This window comes from Thalassophryne amazonica, chromosome 17, assembly GCF_902500255.1.
Source record: "Thalassophryne amazonica chromosome 17, fThaAma1.1, whole genome shotgun sequence".
Lineage (NCBI taxonomy): Eukaryota > Metazoa > Chordata > Actinopteri > Batrachoidiformes > Batrachoididae > Thalassophryne > Thalassophryne amazonica.
The window spans coordinates 39,360,922-39,381,549 of record NC_047119.1 but is presented as its reverse complement, the minus strand read 5'-3'; the positions used below and the strand labels follow the sequence as shown (position 1 = coordinate 39,381,549).

General features: G+C 40.0%; 1 protein-coding gene across 3 annotated transcripts in view; it reads right to left on the bottom strand.

The window, feature by feature from the left end:
- Positions 1–19,019, bottom strand: part of apc (APC regulator of WNT signaling pathway) — a 56,933-nt gene extending 37,914 nt beyond the window's left edge. The window contains exons 1-2 of one of the 3 annotated variants that reach the window (XM_034191751.1): positions 18,857–19,019; positions 5,623–5,778 (exon numbers count right to left, since the gene is read on the bottom strand). In XM_034191751.1, the coding sequence (XP_034047642.1) occupies positions 5,623–5,757 (135 nt within the window). In that variant the 5' untranslated portion in view covers positions 5,758–5,778; positions 18,857–19,019. Of the gene's footprint in view, positions 1–5,622; positions 5,779–11,450; positions 11,608–18,856 lie in introns of those variants that run through there. The other 2 variants (XM_034191750.1, XM_034191752.1) reach the window with 2 other exon arrangements.
- Between the last annotated feature and the right edge of the window lie 1,609 nt (positions 19,020–20,628).

Genomic DNA, 20,628 nt, shown 5'->3' with positions numbered 1-20,628 from the left:
TCTCCATGGACATTTATTTTTGTTTGCATGTTTGACAATTCTTTGTTGTACTATATTTGATGTTTATTATTGTTTGCATGGCCTAAGCAGTTGGTCACCCTTCTGAATCTGATTTGCTTGAGGTTTGTTCCTCAAAAATGTCTGAGAAAATTGTTCCTTTACCACTGTTGCCTAAATGCTTACTCAGAGGGGTTGGTAAGGTTAGACCTTAGGGCACGGTCACATCTTCACGATTTACCCAGCATATGCCGACCGTATTAAAAACTTACATATGCGGGTGTATGTCTAATAAATTATGCAGATGTTGCACCTTGACGATTTAGCCAGCATATGCCGATGGCCTGTTTACACCGAGTGGTCCGGGTCGGTACTGCAGAGCATGGTGTGTGTCTGAAAATCTGGCTTGGTTTGAGTTTCTACCACTTAAAGAACCCTTTTGTTTGGCAGGTGGAACACATAAATATTGACGAGCACGTCATCGAGAGTGCATACGCTGTTGCACAGCTTCGCCCCCTCCACAAAGAGGCAAAACAAAGTAATTTAACATTATTTTATTTTTGTTTGGTGGATCATGACATTTATTTTCACTGTGTGCAGAATGCAGAATTATCGACTGATGTCTGTGTTAAACATTGACATGAATGAATGAGGCACTGTGACTCTTTCAACTTTTAAAATAACTTAATTGTCTTGTTGTGGCAGAAAGCGACAGTGTCGTGGACTGATCGGTTCCCCCTGACCCCGTCTGATCAGTCCCCCTGCCTGGTTCAGGCCCAGAAACGCACCGAGAGCTGAAAAAACACTGAGGGAATTCATAAAAACACTACGTTTTTTCAACCGTGACAAGGAACTGAATTTTTAAACGTCATTTTCCAAAATCAGGACGCTTTATGTGGATACGTTTTCGTCAGGCTTTGATGATGAATCCAACTGAAATGATGTAACAGGTAAGATTAAGACTTTATATTTACTCCGTGTGTGAATGGTTTTAATATTTAAAACAGTCTGTTTTTACGAGGACGACAGCTTTCAGCCAATCTATGGACGGTATTAATGGATGCATTTTTATTTCCGAGTAAAGCCCTGGTCACACCGAATAATAAAGCCATGAATAATGAGCCAAGTATGGATTTATCAGAAATTTCAGTGATTATTCAAATAATGAGCCACATATATTCTGTTCTTCTGAAGGAACTGCAGGAAACAAATGTTAAAAAAGTCTACAAGGGCTTTCTCAGAGTGGAACCTGCTCTGTTGCATGTAGCCTGTCCTGTCCTCGTAGCCGCTAGGTACTCGGATAATGGGTCTCTAACAGCCTCGTACTCACCACTAACATGCCTCTAACATCCTCATTTGTCCTCGTAGTACCTCATACACAAATTGCCCCATGCTATTTTTGGTAAATTTTGAACTTCTTGAAATTAGCGCCACGCTCAGAGATGAGCCTCATTAGCCGAATAATCTGCCTCTAAGAGTCACTATCCTCCCACATTTCTTGAATAACTCCACTTGTACCAAAAAAAAAAAAAAAAAAGCTACGTGGCTCATTATCCATCACTCATTATTCGGTGTGACCAGGGGTTAACTTACAGGAAACGTGTCAACAATCACTTAACTTACTACAACTTATGTACCGCATGTGTAGAACGTATGAGTCATACGCTGGCATACACTGAAAATATTGTGTATGCCCAAAATTTTTCGAGGTGCTCAGCATATTATGACGTATATCAGCGTGCTTCAATGTGCTCTTAACTTATACAAAACTTACCCATAAGTTATTGGATGTACGCCAGTGTTTTTAATACGATCGGCATATGCTAGCTAAATCGTTAATGTGTGACAGGGGTGTTACCCTTGTGAAGTGCCTATGCTGTGATTTCATGTTATATAAATAAATTTAACTGATACACATAAACACAGACCAAAACTTTACACAGAAATAGGCATTTAATTCATCTGCTAGCCCAGACAGAATAAGAGTCACAGACAAAGACACCGACAGACAGACGTGGGGGAGACCCACACAAAGAGAGAGCGAGAAAGAGACAGACAGACGGAGTGAATGACAGACAGAGTGAGAGAGAGAGAGAGAGAGAGAGGCACAAAAACAGAAAGTAAGACAGACACAGAGGCACAGACAAAAAGACAGAGAAAGACCCACAGACAGAGACAATATCCTCAATATCTGTTGCCTGAAGGGGAAATAAAAATATTTTTATTCACTCACCACAATAAAGTGACATCGCTCATACAGCGACATAATGAATCCACACGCAAATGCACACCGTGTATCTGCAGCTGGACAGTTTTTAAGTCACGGAGAGGAAAGAAAAAAAAGGAAATAGGAAACAGGAAGTGTGTGCTTGGAAAGGATGCAGAACAGCTAAATGAGCCAAAAACAATGGAGACACAATGAATAACAGAAAAGCAACAAAACCCAGATAAAAAAAAAAAAAAAAATGAAAAATGTGAAAATAAGAAACTTTCACGATAGTCTGGGTGGACAACTGATCTGCTGATTAGGTCTATTGCTGGAGCCTTCATCTACTAAAAGTGCTGTACGGGTCACAATGATTGGTAATAGCATGCAGAGAGTGGTCAAATACTGAAAATCCTGGTGGCATGGTGATGATTCCTGCTTAGACTACAAACTACTTTACAAGCTTGCCAAGAGGTTGCCATGAGTGTGCACAGCAGTGGCAGGATTGATGCACATCACATGGGTCTGCTACCAGCAGTTAATGATGTAGTCAAGAATTTCAAGAGCAGATGGCAAAGAGTTCATCCTGACAGAGAAAAAAGACATTTTAGGTGTCCACCCGCATAAGCTGCCTCAGGTTCACAGTGGCGTCCACACTTTTCAGAGATGAGACTCTAAACGGCTAACCCCCCCCCACCCCAGCCCGCATAAATAAATAAGTGTTTCTATGGTGACGCCTGTGTGGATGTCAGTACATTCAGAAGATGGGAGGAGTTTGAAGGCTAGCCCCAACAAATCTGTATGACCAGGTCCTTGGGGGCACCCCATAATAGCCACAGATGCGCATTACCCCCACATCAAGTGTGGGGGTAATGGCATAGTCCTCACAGAATTTTTGGAACCCTGTCAACGCCCACCAATATGTGAACACTTAGTAAAAGCTTGAAGAGGGTTCATCCTGGAAAATACAATTCTTCAGCATGACAATTCTCGTCCACACACAAGCTCACAAACACAGGATGCAGCTCAAATCTTTATCACACCCACTATAAAGTCCTAATTTGGTGCCTGCAGACATTTTCCTTTTTATAAAGCTGAAAGAACACCGGAATGGACACCATTACACTAATGATGGAGACATGCAATAAGCTGCGAGTCACACCAAGAGAAGACATTCAATTTCTTCATCAATGGAATGCAAAAACCTGTCCGACATCAGAGTAAGTGTGTGGAAAGAGAAGGTGACTATGAAGTAATGACACTGCCTGAAAGAGAACATTCCAAGCTATAAGCAGACATGCCATTCATGGAAGTATCTTGCTTGTTACAGAAATAATTGCATAGGAGGCAGAACTTTTCAGCAGACCCTCAAAAATACAAACCGACTGCACTGTACTGAAGGGCGGATGGATGGGGTCATGTATTGCAAGATTTTGCCAAACAACCTCCTTCCCTCAGTAAGAGCATTGAAGATGGGTCGTGGTTGGGTCTTCCAGCATGACAGTGACCTGAAACACACAGCCAGGGCAACTAAGGAGTGGCTCCGTTAAGAAGCATTTCAAGGTCCTTGAGTAGCCTAGCCAGTCTCCAGATTTGAACTCAGTAGAAAATCTTTGGAGGGAGCTGAAATTCGAAACCTGAAAGATCTGAAGAAGATCTGTATGGAGTGGACCAAAATCCCTGCCGCAGTGCGTGCAAACTTAGTCAAGAACTACAAGAAACGTCTGACCCCTGTAATTGCAAACAAAGGTTTCTGTACCAAATATTAAGGTCTGTTTTTCTATTATATCAAATACTTATTTCATCTATTAAAATGCAAATTCATTATTTAAGAATGACACAATGCGGTTTTCTGAATTTTTATTTATTTATTTTTTATTCTGTCCCTCACAGTTGAAGTGTACCTATGATAAAAAATTATAGACCTCTCCATTCTTTGTAGGTGGGAAAACTTGCAAAATTGACAGTGGATCAAACACTTATTTGCCTCACTGTACATAAAGTCCAGTGGTCACAACAATCAATAGCTCCAAATAGTGAACAGCAAAGTCTCAATCAAACAGACTGCAACTGGTGAGCCAGTGTTTGAACTGATGCCAGATCAGTCATTAAAAAGGAAATTTCCTCGTTTACTTCTACATGATGGTCCTGATCCATTGGCATGCTTCAGATCTCAACAGTTTCTACATAATCACCACACTTCATAAACCTGCAAGGATCTCGAATGGCCAGAGGATGGACGACATACAGTTATTCAGCAAACTGATAACGTTATCAGGAGTCTTAAAACTTGTTAAGTTGCTAGTCCGGTCTTTTTGATCTTTGAAGACAGGCCATCTCTCAGTTTGTCTCCCACAGACAGCGTGGCTGTGTTGAACACAGAGCAGCCATGTTCATTGAGCAGGATTATAGATATATTCTTCTATGGTGTATGTCAGTTGCTTCATGTGTATATTTTGCTTACAGCAGTTGCGTTTTGACATGGACAGTTGATAGGACTTTAGGGCCTCGTTCAGACTGGCAGCAAAAATCCAATTTATGTGCATATCAGATTTGAATCTGAGATCACATGCAGCAAGTCTGACAGTGACAAGTGCATGAAATCCCCCATCCCGCTTTTCGATGTGATTGAAATTGCATTTTTGCAAATCTGCTTTGGTCTGAATGCCGAGATCAGACTCTGGGTATAATGCCTCATGCTGAAACACACTCGATGGACAAGCTGTTGCACGTATGTGCACACCGTGCTGCATTTTAGAGTTGTCCTGCTGCTCAGTCTTTCAACAGCATTAATGCCTTGTTTCCACACTGTGTCTTCTGTGACCATATTTTAGATGTGCGTTAGGACACAAACATTTTTGGTACGTTTGCATAGCTGTCCGACAGCAGCACCCCGCCCCCCCCGAATGCACAGCTCCTTTTGAATGTTTTATAATATATAAACTTAAAAACATAATTATATAAATGCATATACCACCAGCTGTGATTATTTTTATAATCCAGGTGTTGTCAGTCAATGCTTTGTGTGAGTTTATTGCAACATTTGAGAAAAAGTGAACTGCAGACTGACACCGGACAGCAGTCATGTGACCGCAGTGCTTCCATGTGAGTGACTGCATTGCTACAGCAACTGAAGTAGACAAGAGGCAAATGAGGTTTGCCACACAGACACACAGATCGGACCAGTTTACTTGCTATATATAATGTGGACAATCAATCGGAGAGATCAGATTTCAATCAGATATGCAATAAAATCAGGTATGAACTGGCAGTCTGAACACAGGCTGTTTAACGTGACACTCCAAACATATATAGGTTAGCTATATAGAAGAAAGCAGCAGCTCTGTTGATTCCAGCTATTCTTCCAGTTTCAGAAGTGTACGGGCAACTAAAGAGAAACTGTATTTATAGGTTCCCACCTTCATGTTGGAGGCCTCAGTCTCCAGCTTGGTCAAATGATTGGAGTTGTCCTGCAGCTCCTGTCGCAGGTTGGAGTTCTCCATCTTTAATACTTCCACCTGCCTCAACAGCTGGTCATATGACGCTGCCGCCATGTTGGAGGATTGACCTTTGACCTGGTGGGAGCACACCAAAAGGAAGTTGTTATAGAAGGAATGACTAACAGCATTTTATTACTGTGTAGGAGCAAAGGAAAAACACAAAGAAAGAAATGAAAAGAGCAGTTTTATTTTCAATGACGACGTTAGTAAGTCCCTGAGGCCTGCTGGTGCTTTGCTTATCTGTAGCGTTCCGTAGTCTAAAGTGGATGACAGCTGTGACTCCCCCTGCATGGGACACCAGCCCTACACCAGGTTACTGCTGCTAGGTAAGTGAACTAAAACAACGCAGATTAAGTGTCCTGTCCAAGGACACAGACGGGTAACATGAGCGGGATTCAAACTCCAGTCCACAGATTAGCAGACCAGCTACTTATCCACTCAGCTACCTGTTCTGCAGTTCAATGGCGAGGGATGAAAAAAAAGAAAAAAGGTGGACAGTCCATATTAATCCACTTTAATCCACTTGATCTAATCCACATCGGTTTACAGTAAATTCACATATGGAGAGTAGATCTGACCCATGCAACCATACTGATCCTGGTCACCAACACAGCTCACTGTTTTACAGATATGGCTAGCCTAGGACAGTAAAGGGTACAAAACACACTTTCCCAACACGGCAGGGTACAAATTTCAGTTATTATCACATGTTAATCCTAAATGCTATGCTAAACATCCTAAATCAGGTATAAATGAGGGTCCAAGTGTGGCACTGTGACTCTGCTATAGACTAGAGTATCATCTTCACAGAAACCACTCAGCATCCTGGACAACACCTCCCACCTCCTGCATGCCACACTGTCGTCCTGTCAGATCACCTTCTGCCATAGACCACCAAGGTGCACCACAGAATGCCACAGGTCTTTCCTACCTGTGGCAATCAGAGTGTATAATTCCTCCCCCTTCTGCAGGATGAATACAAAATGAACAGAGTTATTCAGTTACTCAAAGTTATGTGCGATGTCTTCCAGTCATTTCATATAATTTAATGTATTTATTGCAAAAAAACAAAACCAAATCATTGTTCACCATTTACTGTTTCGGCACTCTGGTAAAATAAATTCTTTCAGGATAAATAAAGTTGATCTTATCTTCACAGCTCAATTGTCCATCAGTCTGCTAATGCTCAGTCAGTAAACACTGCTGATAAGGGGATACTAATGCAGAACTTTATTGTGGTAACGCTGGGATAACACAAATTTCTACATGTCAGGCGAGTCCTGCAGTATTTTACTCCTGTGAATTACGTATGTGGAGATTAAGAGATATGAATCAGTATCTAGATACAAAGGTACACGATGCAAGTGCATCGATTCAATTGGCGGGTTGAATTGTGTTGCATCGCTTGCTGCCTGCTTGCATCGATTTTTTCCAAGGCACATTGAAAGCACCATGGATGGTTCGGGACACCGGAGCGAATGTTGCTTCTGAGCATGTTTATCAAGAAAATTATTATTTCTCTACATTGATTGCAGATTGCAGCAGGTCTGCTTGAAACAACGAACCAGCGCTTCGACCCGCTGTTCGCTGGGTCTCTGCTTCGCTGGTTTTCAGAAGCGGCAAGTCCACTGGCATGAGCACCAGCCAGTGGATAAACTGAAGTTGTCCATCAGGTAAAGGAAATAATAATAATAATAATAATAATATCCTCTGTTTCGTGGGACTAAGCGTCGTGCAGAGGAAGTTTGGAATTAACAGCTTCAGAGCGAATCACTGTTTTAAATCAAATGACACCTCTTTCCAAATGTTACAATACAAACAACTACAACTGACATAGTAGAGAAGCTTGAATCTTCGACTGGACTGGGTTAGCTAAACCCTAAGAATTTTAGCTAAATTTTAGCTGAGGAAGCTTCTGCGATTTGAAGCGAAATGTCCTCGTGTCAAGCAACCCAGTCCAGTCGAAGATTCAAGCTTCTCTACTATGGAAACCACCTGGACAACTGAGAGCCTACACAGAAACTACAACTGACCAAAACCATTCCCCCCCAAAATGAGACATCCTCCATTCTTTATGAACTACATCCTGACCTGCAGCCGGCTGGAAAAGCTCAACTCAGAAGTCTATGGAGTTATTTGTGTCATTAATATCTGAAAGGAAATCCTTTTGACAAAAACTAGAGATTTTGTTTATTTCTATTTATGTCCAGAGATCAAGGATCCAGTGACCAATTTCATATTTATTTACATTAAGACTCAATCAAATGTTGCCGACATAGAAAACCTGTAAAGCCTAATTTTAGTACACACAAAATTCACAAGAGGTATTGAGAAGGGAATCAATAAAGAATCAGATTGATAAGCAGAATCGATAATGGCATCAATATCAATAAAATCTTATCAATACCCATTCCTAATCGTATCACAACAAATCACATTGTATTGCATTGTGAGGAATTGAATCACCATCAAATACATATCAAATCACATCGAATCGGGAACAGGGGTGAATCATAGCACATCGTTTTGTCATGTATTACTATATGTATCGTATCGCTGGTAGTGTATCAAGGTGCGTATCCAATTGATGTCAGTGATGAGATTCACATGCCTACTGTGAATACATATGAGGAAATATGCACTTTGCACATCAATGTTTATTCAGTAAATTAACATCTTCTTCATATGTGATCATTTGCTCTTTCTCTGTAATATCTGCTCAAGTCACTGAGTTAATTAGGAGTATGGATCAATGTAATGTCTGAACTTTTGCTGCTCTTTTAATCTCTGTTAATGAACTGTGTAGTGTGGGTTCATCATTCTGGTTAACTGTATTTAATCAGGTGCATTTAACCTCAGAATATTTCAGACAGTGACATTAATTTACTTAAGTTTCAGAAGAGGTCTGTATTTTTAGAAGGAATTAATATGCACAAACTTATGTCCAGATACGAGCTCTACTGGTTAATTTCTGCTTGATTTCAAACTGATAAGTGATATTCATGATTTTGTTTTGTTTTTTTACAATCATCACCATCATCACAGCTAGGTTTACGTTACTGATGTGAAGTTTGTAGAACAACATACAGTGTTAAATTATCCAAGCAAAGTGTTTGCTAAATATCATTCCTTAACTTGGATATTCCTTATTATCCAAGTGTTCAATGCACTTTGAGAAAAAACACTTTTGCGTTTCATATCTGGCCGACTTCTGTATGGCTGAGCAAGTGGCTCCAGGATCTACCACCAACATGACAGCATATGCACTGACATTTATGCGACAGCAGGGTTCTGTAAACAAGAAAAAAAAAATCATGTGCAATAAAAGTGCTATGAGAACTGTCTACAGGCGCTGTAGTCAACACCTGGACCCATCTGTGCAAGAGCAGATACGGACATCCAACTGATACACAAAGGGATTCAGGATTAGGACAGCAGTCATGTGACTATACAGAATGCCATCACCAGTACAGGAAAGCATGTACTGAGACCTAATGGGGCTATTCCACAGAGTGCCATTCCTTCCCATTTAATCCCGAACGGTAAACTGGGGCACGTTTTGAAGCATCAGTGCAACTTCTTGATCCATCTTTGTCAGTCTTGAACACACTTGGTATACGTAGTAGCAGGGCTGTGAAAAGAAAATTGTAAAATCTGCGGAAAATTTGCAGGGCGTCTGGGAGCGCAGCCCCCCCAGGAGTCTGGGTTTAGGGCCCACCGGGCCCCAGAAACCATATTAATTTTGTATCTAATGATACATTTTCAGCATCTCCTGGAAGAAAAAAAAAATGTCTCCTGGAAGGAGAGAAAAAAAAAAAAAAACTCAAAAGAAGTTCATATTTAAATGATCCTAGAGTGAACCTTTCATTTGAACTGTCAATGATAATGTTAAAAAGAACAGAATATGACATGGAAGTAGGACGTGGAAAGATTTTCCTTTTAATTGTAAACCAAATTATGCATTAACTCATAATTAAACTACATGAAATTCATGAAAACTGAAAAGACTGTTAAAGCATTTAAAAAAAACACAGCTAAAGCTTGTAGAATATTTTGAAAATCACTGTGAAATAACAATCAATAATATACCTTATAGTAAAAAAGTCACTTATATCCTTGTGTAAATTCCTGTAAATCCATTCAAAGCCACAATGTTTTTTTTTCCAGTGACAGAAAGTCTACATTAATTAAAAAAGAGTCACATAATCTTGTCTGAAATCCTGTTTGACCAGCACAATGTTTATTTTCCAGAGACAAAAAAATTCTTACAATGTTTCTTGAGGGCACAAGATGCAGTTTGCTTTTCCCGTTTCTTTTATCTGTGTTCATGATGACAAACTTTAAATTCAACCCGGCGCCAATTCCATGGATTCTTGCCCTTATAAAACTTTTTCAAACCATGTTTCTCACTATCTTTCCTCTCTATGATGTCGCTCCGTGACACAGACATGCCGTAAAATTCTTCTTTTAAAAACTTGATGGCTCTTAAAGTATGCGATATACATACGCTACGTTTAGCTTAAACAACAGCGTCATGGAACAGCCACACACCACCGCCATAGCAACCAACTAGCCCCGTTTTACGGCAACTGTCGCAACAGTCCGACTTCGGTGGATCCGAAGACACACATCTGTATCTGTAACACACCGATCAGTGTCAGCGGACTTATAGAACTTGCACAATGTCATAAAAAAAGAGTACACTTTGCGATAGGCATTTTAACAACTCAGTGATGATTACAATTACAGAGTACAACACTAACCCCCCCAAGATGAAATCCGTGGAATCCACAGAGTTTTCACAGCCTTGAGTAGTTACGGCCTTCATCTGCGCCGTATTTGAAATCAGGATCCAATTTTTTAACTGTTTGGTAACTTCGGGGTATGGGTAGACTTAATGTCTTCAATCATGTTCAAACTTCTTTAAAGGGGGTATTCAAAAGTGCCTATGGCTTGAAACTTGTTTGATCGAGCAGCCGAAGCAGCATTTGTTGCGGTTTTTGATCAGGTCTGGCCAAGGATGCAGCTCTTTTCTTTTGTTTTTGGGCGGGCTGCCAGGTCTGCACTTTATAAGCCAGCCTGTTCCGAGGCAAGCCGGATTAAGCCGTTTCAACCGGTTTTTGCAGTTTTTTGGATCGTGAGTGATCATAGTAGAATGGCGTGCAGTGAAATATCCCTGTAAGTCATGTTTCGCATCCTGGTCCAAGGAGGAGTCTTTAAAGAAAGCTAAAACAGATTATCAGAACTGTGTCCCAGCACCTTCAAAGCAATCATCATTTAGTCAAAGTGGATCATGTGACTCTGCGTTGCCAGAGCATGATGACAGAAAAAAAAACTTAAATCATAAAAAAAAAGATGACCACAAAACATTTTCCTTCTTTTCATCCCTTGTTGTCCAATCAGTCCTTTCTGCCTCCCTTGTATTTCTTTAGTTCCTTATTCTCCTTCCTCCCTCCCATCTCCTTCACCCAGCCTCCATTATCTGGCAGCCATTTTCTTTCCCTCCCTCATCCCTCATTCCTTCCTTACATCTTTCTATTGCAGATGTTCACTACATAAAATCCATGAGAAACGTGACAAAAAAGAAAAAGAAATAAAGAAAAGAGAGACAATGAAAAAAGACAAACTGGCTTCGCTCCTCCCCCTCCTCTTCCACTCTCTAGCCCCTCTTTCTCTTAGTTTAATGCCTGAGAGACAGTGGATGAAAAACAGAAATATAGATGAATAAAGATAAAATGGCAGCTCACCCCATCACTGCAGCCTCCATCACTCCTCCACCCTCCTCTCTGTCTGACTGTCTGTCTCTCTAACAGAGGGCACTCAGTTGGGCAAGAAAGCAACCAATCACATCTCAGAGACAGATGGAGAGGAGGGAAGGACTGCCACCCCCTCCTCCCAGCATGCCTTGCTGCTGCTGTGCTACTGCAGGCAGACTGATGAGGTGGAGGGTGTAAGAGAAGCGCAGCTAGGGGCATCCTGATCCTGAGCACAGCATCAGTTGACAAAACCCAATTGGGGTACAAGTTAAAAAAAAAATTATAGATTTATTTATGTATTTATTTAACCACGTTTCTTAAAATTTTGGCAAACATACAAAATATAATTATTTAAACTGCACCCTCTCTCCTCAAATGCTGCAAGCAGGACCTTCTCCAGCCAGCAGATGGTGTTTGTACTTAATACACAGTGAGGCACTGATACATCATTGCCAAACATCCTCCCAACAACAGCAACTGAAGCATTCCTGTATACCTCGCACACACATATATTCAAAGGCGAGGAACCACCATATATGATTATGCAAATCAGTTCTGAAATTAAATGGATAAGGCATTTATAAGTTATAGTGTTGAAACATCAGGTAGTTTTTTTTTTTTTTAAGGAGGTTAACACACTTCTAGCGGCAGTGTCACCATGAAGAAACACTAAAATTTCAGGAATATGATGGTCCCACGGCTGATAACATGTCTCGCTGTAAGGGGTGTTCCCTACATTGGAAAACTGTGCTGGGAGCCAGTGAGTCTCATGGAGAAAGTTGCACATACTTATCCGATTTTGGAGAAGTGTGACCACGAAAAGTCGGAGAGAAAGCGACCACGGGTGACGACACCAGAGGGCTGTGTACATAATCTGAACGGGATCAGCTATGATGTGGACACGAGATTTGAAACAGCTACCAACTGTTCATGTTAGCAACATGTAGCTCCTTGATTGACTGTGGATGGACAAATGAAATAATCAAGCAACACAAACATGACAATGACGACCGGATGTTTACTGGCCATCACGTGGAACTCGTATAATTTGGAAGTATCGAAAGGACATAACTTTGTTTACATACGAAGCCGTGTGCAATCAGAGGCCCTCTCCTCCCCTGCTGAAGCAGTGTGACTCACTGAAATGTTGGGGACTTATGGAAACAAATATACACATAAAGGGCAATATATCAAGGCCATGAAAAAGATCATGTTCATCTTTATATATCGAACAATAAGTCAAAATAGCAATTATTGTGACAAGGCCTAATATACACAGATATATGTACATACACTAACGTGTTGCCCGTGGGGATCCACAGGCTCTACAGGTGATCTGGATCAAGTTTCACTTTATATAGGCTTTGAAGGATTACTGATAGCAGTATTACATAAAAACTACTGCACGCATTTTGATGACATTTGCAACACAAATACATATTAGCTCATGGAAGACGCCATGGAAAACACCATTAAATTTTGGTGTTCCGGATCCGGATTCTGGGTCAAGATTTCACTTTATATGCGCTTTGAAGGATTACGTCAAAACTACTTCACGGATTCTCACCAAAATTGCACCACAGATAGATATTAAGGCATGGAAGCCTCCACTGAATTTTTGAGGTGATGCAGATTCGGAGCTGGATTCTGGATTAAGAATCACTTTTTACAGGCTTTGAAGGAATACGTCAAAACTACTTCACAGATTCTCACCAAATTTTCACCACGGATGCAGATTTGGCCATGGAAGACTACATTAAATTTTGGAGGTGATCCAGATCCGGATTCTGGATCAAGATTTCACTTTATATACACTTTGAAGAATTACGTCAAAACTACTTTACGGATTCTCATCACATTTGCACCACAGATAGATATTAGGGCACGGAAGACTCCACTGAATTTTGGAGGTGATCCAATCCAGATTCTGGATCAAGATTCACTTTAAACACACTTTGAAGGATTACGTCAAAACTAGTACTTCACAGATTCTCACTAAATTTGTACCACAGATAGATATTAGGGCATGGAAGACTCCACTGAATTTTGGAGGTGATCCGGATCCGGATTGGCAGACGTCAGAAATCTCTGACTACTCTTGTTATAAACATTATTATTAGAGACCGAATGATATGGATTTTTTGAGGCCGATGCCGATAACGATATTTGGATGAAAAAAATGCAGATAATCGATAAATCGTCTAATTTGCTGATAGCCGATAAATCAGCCGATATATTTTTTTATATGAATAAAATGTTCTTTTTGGACACTTAACAAAAAAGGTATGAGCTAAAAGCTGAAGCTTTGTCCTCATATTGATTAACTTTATAACAGAGAAGAATTTTGAAGTTCAAAAAATGCAAAAATGCAACTGGAGCAGTTAGGGGGCTATTCAAACGGCCAACTAGTAAAATATCACTCCTGAAAACCATCTTTGCCATATCACGTGAGGTAAATCTGCCCTACGATTGGATTTTGGAAAACCATGTGACAAAGCACCAATTCCAAGTGGACTCACATTGCGCACGTCATCACACATCTTCTATGAGGAGTACCAAGATGACCGGCGGTGGATCGAAAGTCCGCGGAGTTAACTTTGCAGCAAAAAAAAAAAGAGTAAGTTTCTATCTCATATCATTAAAAAGTTATTTACAATGTAGTAAAGCTTGGTCAGCCCCAGAGGGTTAATGGTGAACGGCAGTATTTCCCAGAACCCTTCTGGACGACCAGTGAATCTGAATGTTTCAACCTCTTAGCAGTAAACAAAGTTTTTCATGCTAGAAATAAGGTCTACACAACGTGGGCATAATAAAAAGCGTGACCGACGCAATGAAGCACATTTGACACATTACTACATAAACTGAGTTGAAATGAAACGAGAGAAATGTGGGGTGAATGTAATCGCAAAGTTATTACAAACAACATCCTTATAAACTTACTTGTATGCTTTTGTCAGCCGATCAGCGCAGTGTGACGGCAAACTACGGGGGCCGGTGATGAACACATTTAAACAGGGGTGTAAGCAGCTCTGTTGAATGGAGTCAGAGCTCCATCTACTGGACAAACGGTGCAAGGACATTTTACACTGCCGAGACAAACATTATTTCAGTAACTGTTCTGTTTATGAGAAATTATCGGCGTTCTATCGGCAAACTTTCGGCCGATAGTGAGTGCTTTGAAAAGGGGTTATATCGGCCGATAATATCAGCCGGTCGATATATCGGTCGGGCTCTAATTATTATTATTATTTTATTTTTACTTCTATTTTGTCATTTGATTTTTAAATGGACCACAATGGAAATAAATGTTTTCACTTTCCTGTGATATGTATTTTCAATGTATTTATAATTATATTATGTACTTACATTGAACTTACTAAATAAAATCACACACACGCTTTTAATATATCAATGATTTACCACCCCCTGCTGGATTGGTGTGTGAGTCCACAACGAAAGCATCAATGTCCATTGTTCCGTGTTGTTAGCTAATATATATAGCTTCTCTAAAAGTATCAGTCCTACAACCCCTGGCAAAAATTATGGAATCACCAGCCTCGGAGGATGTTCATTCAGTTGTTTAATTTTGTAGAAAAAAAGCAGATCACAGACATGACACAACTAAAGTCATTTCAAATGGCAACTTTCTGGCTTTAAGAAACACTATAAGAAATCAGGAAAAAAAATGTGGCAGTCAGTAACGGTTACTTTTTTAGACCAAGCAGAGGGAAAAAAATATGGAATCACTCAATTCTGAGGAAAAAATTATGGTATCATGAAAAACAAAAGAACGCTCCAACACATCACTAGTATTTTGTTGCACCACCTCTGGCTTTTATAACAGCTTGCAGTCTCTGAGGCATGGACTGACAAACAGTACTCTTCATCAATCTGGCTCCAACTTTCTGTGATTGCTGTTGCATCTATATTGCATCTATATGAGGACAAAGTTTCAGCTTTTAGCTCATACCTTTTTTGTTAAGGGTCCAAAAAAGAACATTTTATTCATTAAAAAAATAATTAAATAATATCGGCTGATTTATCGGCTATCTGCAAATCAGACGATTTATTGATTATCAGCATTTTTTTCATCCTATTATCGTTATCAGCATCGGCCTCAAAAAATCCATATCGGACCTTTGAGATGTTTCTACAGCTAAAATGGAGACCACCTGGGGTAAATTCAGTTGACTGGACATGATTTGGAAAGGCACACACCTGTCTACATATAAGGTCACACAGTTGACCGTGCATGTTAGAGCACAAACCAATCATGAAGTCAAAGGAATTATGTATAGACCTTTGACACAGGATTGTCTCGAGGCACGAATCTGAAGAAGGGTACAGAAACATTTCTGCTGCTTGGAAGGCCCCAATGAGCTAAGTGGCCTCCATCATCCATAAATGAAAGAAGTTCAGATCCACCAGGACTCTTCCTAAAGTTGACAGCCCATCTAAACTGAGCGATTGCGGCAGAAGGGCCTTAGTCAGGTAGGTGACCAAGAACCTTATGGTCACTCTGTCAGAGCTCCAGCATTCCTCTGTGGAGAGAAGAGAACCTTCCAGGACAACCATGTCTCTGCAGCAATCTACCATACAGGCCTGATTGGTAGAGTGGCCAAATAGAAGCCACACCTTAGCAAAGGGCACATGGCAGCTTGCCTAAGTTTGCCAAAAAGGCACCTGAAGAACTCAGACCATGAGAAACAAAATTCTCTTGTCTGATGAGAGAAACATTGAACTCTTTGGTATGAATGTCAGGAGTCATGTTTGGAGGAAGCCAGGTAGCAGTCCCTACAGCGAAGCATGGTGGCGGCAGCTGTGGGGATGTTTTTCAATGGCAGGAACTCAGAGATAAGTCAGGATGAGAGAAAGATGAATGCAGCAATGTACAGAAACAGCCTGGATGAAAACCTGCTCCAGAGTGCTCTTGACCTCAAACTTGAGTGACGGTTCATCTTTCAGCAGGACAATGACCCAAAACATACAGCCAAGATATCAAAGGAGTGGCTTCAGGACAACTCTGTCAATGTCCTTGAGTGGCCCAGCTAGAGGTCAGACCTGATTCCGACTAAACATCCCTGAAGAGATCTGAAGATGGCTGTGCACCGACGCTCCCCATCCAACTGATGGAGCTTGAGAGGTGCTGCAAAGAAGAATGGACAAAACTGCCCAAAGATATAGTGAGGTAAATACGTATTGGATCCACTGTTGATTTTGCAAGTTTTCCCACCTACAAAGAATAGAGAGGTCTGTAATTTTTATCGTAGTTACACTTCAACTGTGAGAGACAGAATGTAAAAAAAATAAAAAATAAAAAAAAATAAATCTGAAAAATCACATGTATGATTTTTAAATAATTAAGAGAGTGCATTTTATTGCATGAAATAAAAATTTGATACAACAGAAAAACAGGCCTTAATATTTGGTACAGAAACCTTTGTTTGCAGTTACAGGGGTCAGATGTTTCTTGTAGTTCTTGACCAAGTTTGCACACACTGCAGCAGGGATTTTGGTCCACTCCTCCATACAGATCTTCTCCAGATCTTTCAGGTTTTGACTTTCAGCACCCTCCAAAGATCTGGTCTGGATACTGGCTAGGCCACTCCAGGACCTTGAAATGCTTCTTACGGAGCCCCTCCTTAGTTGCTGTGGCTGTGTGTTTCGGGTCATTATCATGCTGGAAAACCCAGCCACGACCCATCTTCAATGCACTTACTGAGGGAAGGAGGTTGTTTGCTAAAATCTCACGATACATGACCCCATCCATCCTCCATTCAATATGGTGCAGTCATCTTGTCCCCTTTGGAGAAAAACACGCCTAAAAATGATGTTTCCACCCCCATGCTTCACGGTTGGGATGGTGTTCTTAGGGCTGTTCTTATCCTCCAAACACAGTGGAGTTGATAGGAAAAACCTCTATTTTGGTCTCATCTGGCCACATGACCTTCTCCCATCATCCAGATGGTCACTGGTGAACTTCAAACAGGCCTAGACATGTGCTGGCATGAGCAGGGGGACCTTGCGTGCCCTGCAGGATTTTAAACCATGAGGGCATAGTGTGTTACTAATGTAATTTTTGCAACTGTGGTCACAGCTGTTTTCAGGTCATTGACCAGGTCCTCCCATGTAGTTCTGGGCTTTCTCAGAATCATCCTTACCCCACGAGGCAAGATTTTTCATGGAGCCCCAGGTCGAGGAAGATTGACAGTCATAGACAGCTCTTTGCTCTTGGCCATGGTGGATAGGTTGGAGTGCGATTGATTGTGTGTGTGTGTGTGTGTGTGTAAAGGTGTCTTTTATACCGGTAACGAGTTCAAACAGGTGCAATTAATACAGGTAAAGTGTGCAAAATAGGAGGGCTTCTTAAAGAACAGGTCCGTGAGAGCCAGAATTTTTCCTGGTTGGTAGGTGATCAAATACTTATTTCATGCAATAAAATGCAATTATTTAAAAATCATGCAATGTGATGTTCTGGAATTTGTTTTAGATTCAGTCTCTCACAGTTGACGTGTACCTATGATAAAAATTACATACCTCTCCTTTCTTTGTAGGTGGGAAAACTTGCAAAAATGACAGTGGATCAAACACTTATTTGCCTCACTGTAGGTGTATCAAGCTTGTGGCATCATATTCAAGAAGACTTAAGGCTGTAATTGCTGGCAAGGGTACATCAACAAAGTGTTGTACAAAGGCTGTGAATACTTATGGACATGTGATTTCTTAGTTTTTCCATTTTTAATAAATTTGCAAAAGATAATAATTTCCTGTTGTCATTATAGGGTGTTGTGAGTAGAATTTTGAGGGGAAAAATTAATTTACTCCATTTTGGAATAAAGCTGTAACATAGAAAGTGGAATAAGTTAAGTGCTGTGAATACTTTCTGGATGCACTGTATTTGCACCGACCAAGTCATGCATTCCATTTCTTGTATTTCCACACATATGCAGGTTGTTGCCTCGCAGATTTTGGCTCAGTGCTGCGATCACAACAATGGAACACAAGTCATTATGCTAACTGAACTTTGAGGTGTGATTCCACCAAACAGCCCGACAGCGGAGCTACACAAAAAAATCAGACACATGAATGTCACTACAATGTAGGGCAGTATTCCACTGCATTAAAACACGCATCATTAATTACAACAGTAGTAGTACTGTAGTATTATATGAGGTATTAATTAGTACTACTCTAGTATTGGCAATAGCAGTACTAGCATAGTTAGCTTTCTGGAATAGCTCGGCTGAAGCACTTGTTAACCGTGATTTTTGTGGAGCATTACTCCCAAATCCCCGTGGTGTTTTTGTGGTCTTATACGGTATAGACCGATAACAACTAGTGACGGAGCCCGTCAGAACCATCCAACAAACGGTTAGCATAAAGCTAAGCTATTTTACCTCCTTTAAGTCCAGCAGGCTAACCGAACCATCATCGAGGACACACAACCAAACTTTAAACGAACCAGGACGACCGGCAGGTTCCCATCGTGGTCTAAACCCTAACTAATAATCAGTTTATCAAAGTCCCAAAGAACTTTTTCCTCCGAGTCACCGAAGACGAGCCGCCATCTTGTCCCTACCTGCACGCGCGCGCGTGCGTGTAGGAATAAAACTTGACAGAAGAAAAATAAATTAATAATAAATAAATAAACAATCAAACATCAGTAATCAGTTCATATCCCAGGTTGGACGGTGTCTGAGTCATTGTGTGTTTTAATATTTTTTAATAATCTTTTCCCTGATTATTTTTATTGATTGATTAATTTTGGAGAGCCATTACGTCCATAAAATTCACATTAATTCATGAAACATTTCCAGGATAACACGAAAGTACAAAAAATATTGACAGTGTGATTTTCCAAACCAATCGATACACAGAAAATAACAGATATAAAAGATTTTTTAAAAATAGCAAAAAACAAACAAACCCCAAAAAAAACCAACAAAAAAAAACAACACACGTATAAATTACAAACAGAAATTAACAAAATAACAACAATAAATACCGGATTTTGTTCATCTGACAGAATTTAAAGGATGAGGTTTAACAAAATTTTGTGTTATGCACATTCAGTAATGTTCCTGTTTAATTGTTTCAGTTTTACAGTGGTCAAAAGTTAAAGTTGCTCCAGTTTTGGTAAAAAAAAAAAAAAACAAACTCGTGCAAATTGAGCTATAGGATTAATAAATGGAATAGTTCAATTTATTTCATTTATATAGTGCCAAATCACAACAAAACTACCGGCGCTAAACACGAGTAAGGTCTAACTTTACCAACCCCTAGAACAAGTACACACGTGACAGTGGTAGTAGTGGGGGCGGCATAGCAAAACAATTGTTCATTTTATGATACAAGCATGGAATTTGGCACACATATTCTCAATTAACTAATGTTCATTTTCAGATATGAAGCCATCCTGGAGCTGACCTCTAATGAGCTACAGGGGTCAATAAAGAATTACACAGTGGTGAAAATTTAAAAATGCTCCAGTCATGTTGAAAATGACACCACATTAGTTGTCTCATCATAACTATTCCAAAAAGGTATAGTTTGGACTATCTATGACTGAATGTTATGGAGTTATGGGGTAAAAATGGCAAAAGATCACTTTCAGTTTGCAGCTTTCAAAATACCGCATAATATTTGCTCTGTTAAAAAGATGCTCGCTAGCTTTAAGATTAATATGGAGTACTCCTGTACTTTGTCTGAGGTACACATTGAAACAATTTGTCATTTGTTTTTTCAGTGTATATATATGCCAAAATATTTTGGACAGAAAACTGGACAAATAATTAAATTTAAAGAGAGGAACATCATATTATGTTTTGAACATAAAATGACATGAACAAGGATGTCATGTCCATCCAGCTTCTACTGCTCCTGGGAAAATTTCATATTCATAAAATGAGATGGACAGCCTCCAAACTGAACTTTGAAAACTTATATCAAGCTCTTTTACAGTACAGCACCACAATTAAAGAACTTAATAATAAAATAGCAATCAAAATAGACAATATTTTTGACAAATTTCAGGTGAATGACTTCGAGGTGTATCTTTTGTTATTTGTTCTTTTTCTTTTGTCATTCATGTTTGCTGTTGTCTTACTTTCTGTCCTAACCCTGGCATTTTGTTATAATATATATATATATATATATATATATATATATA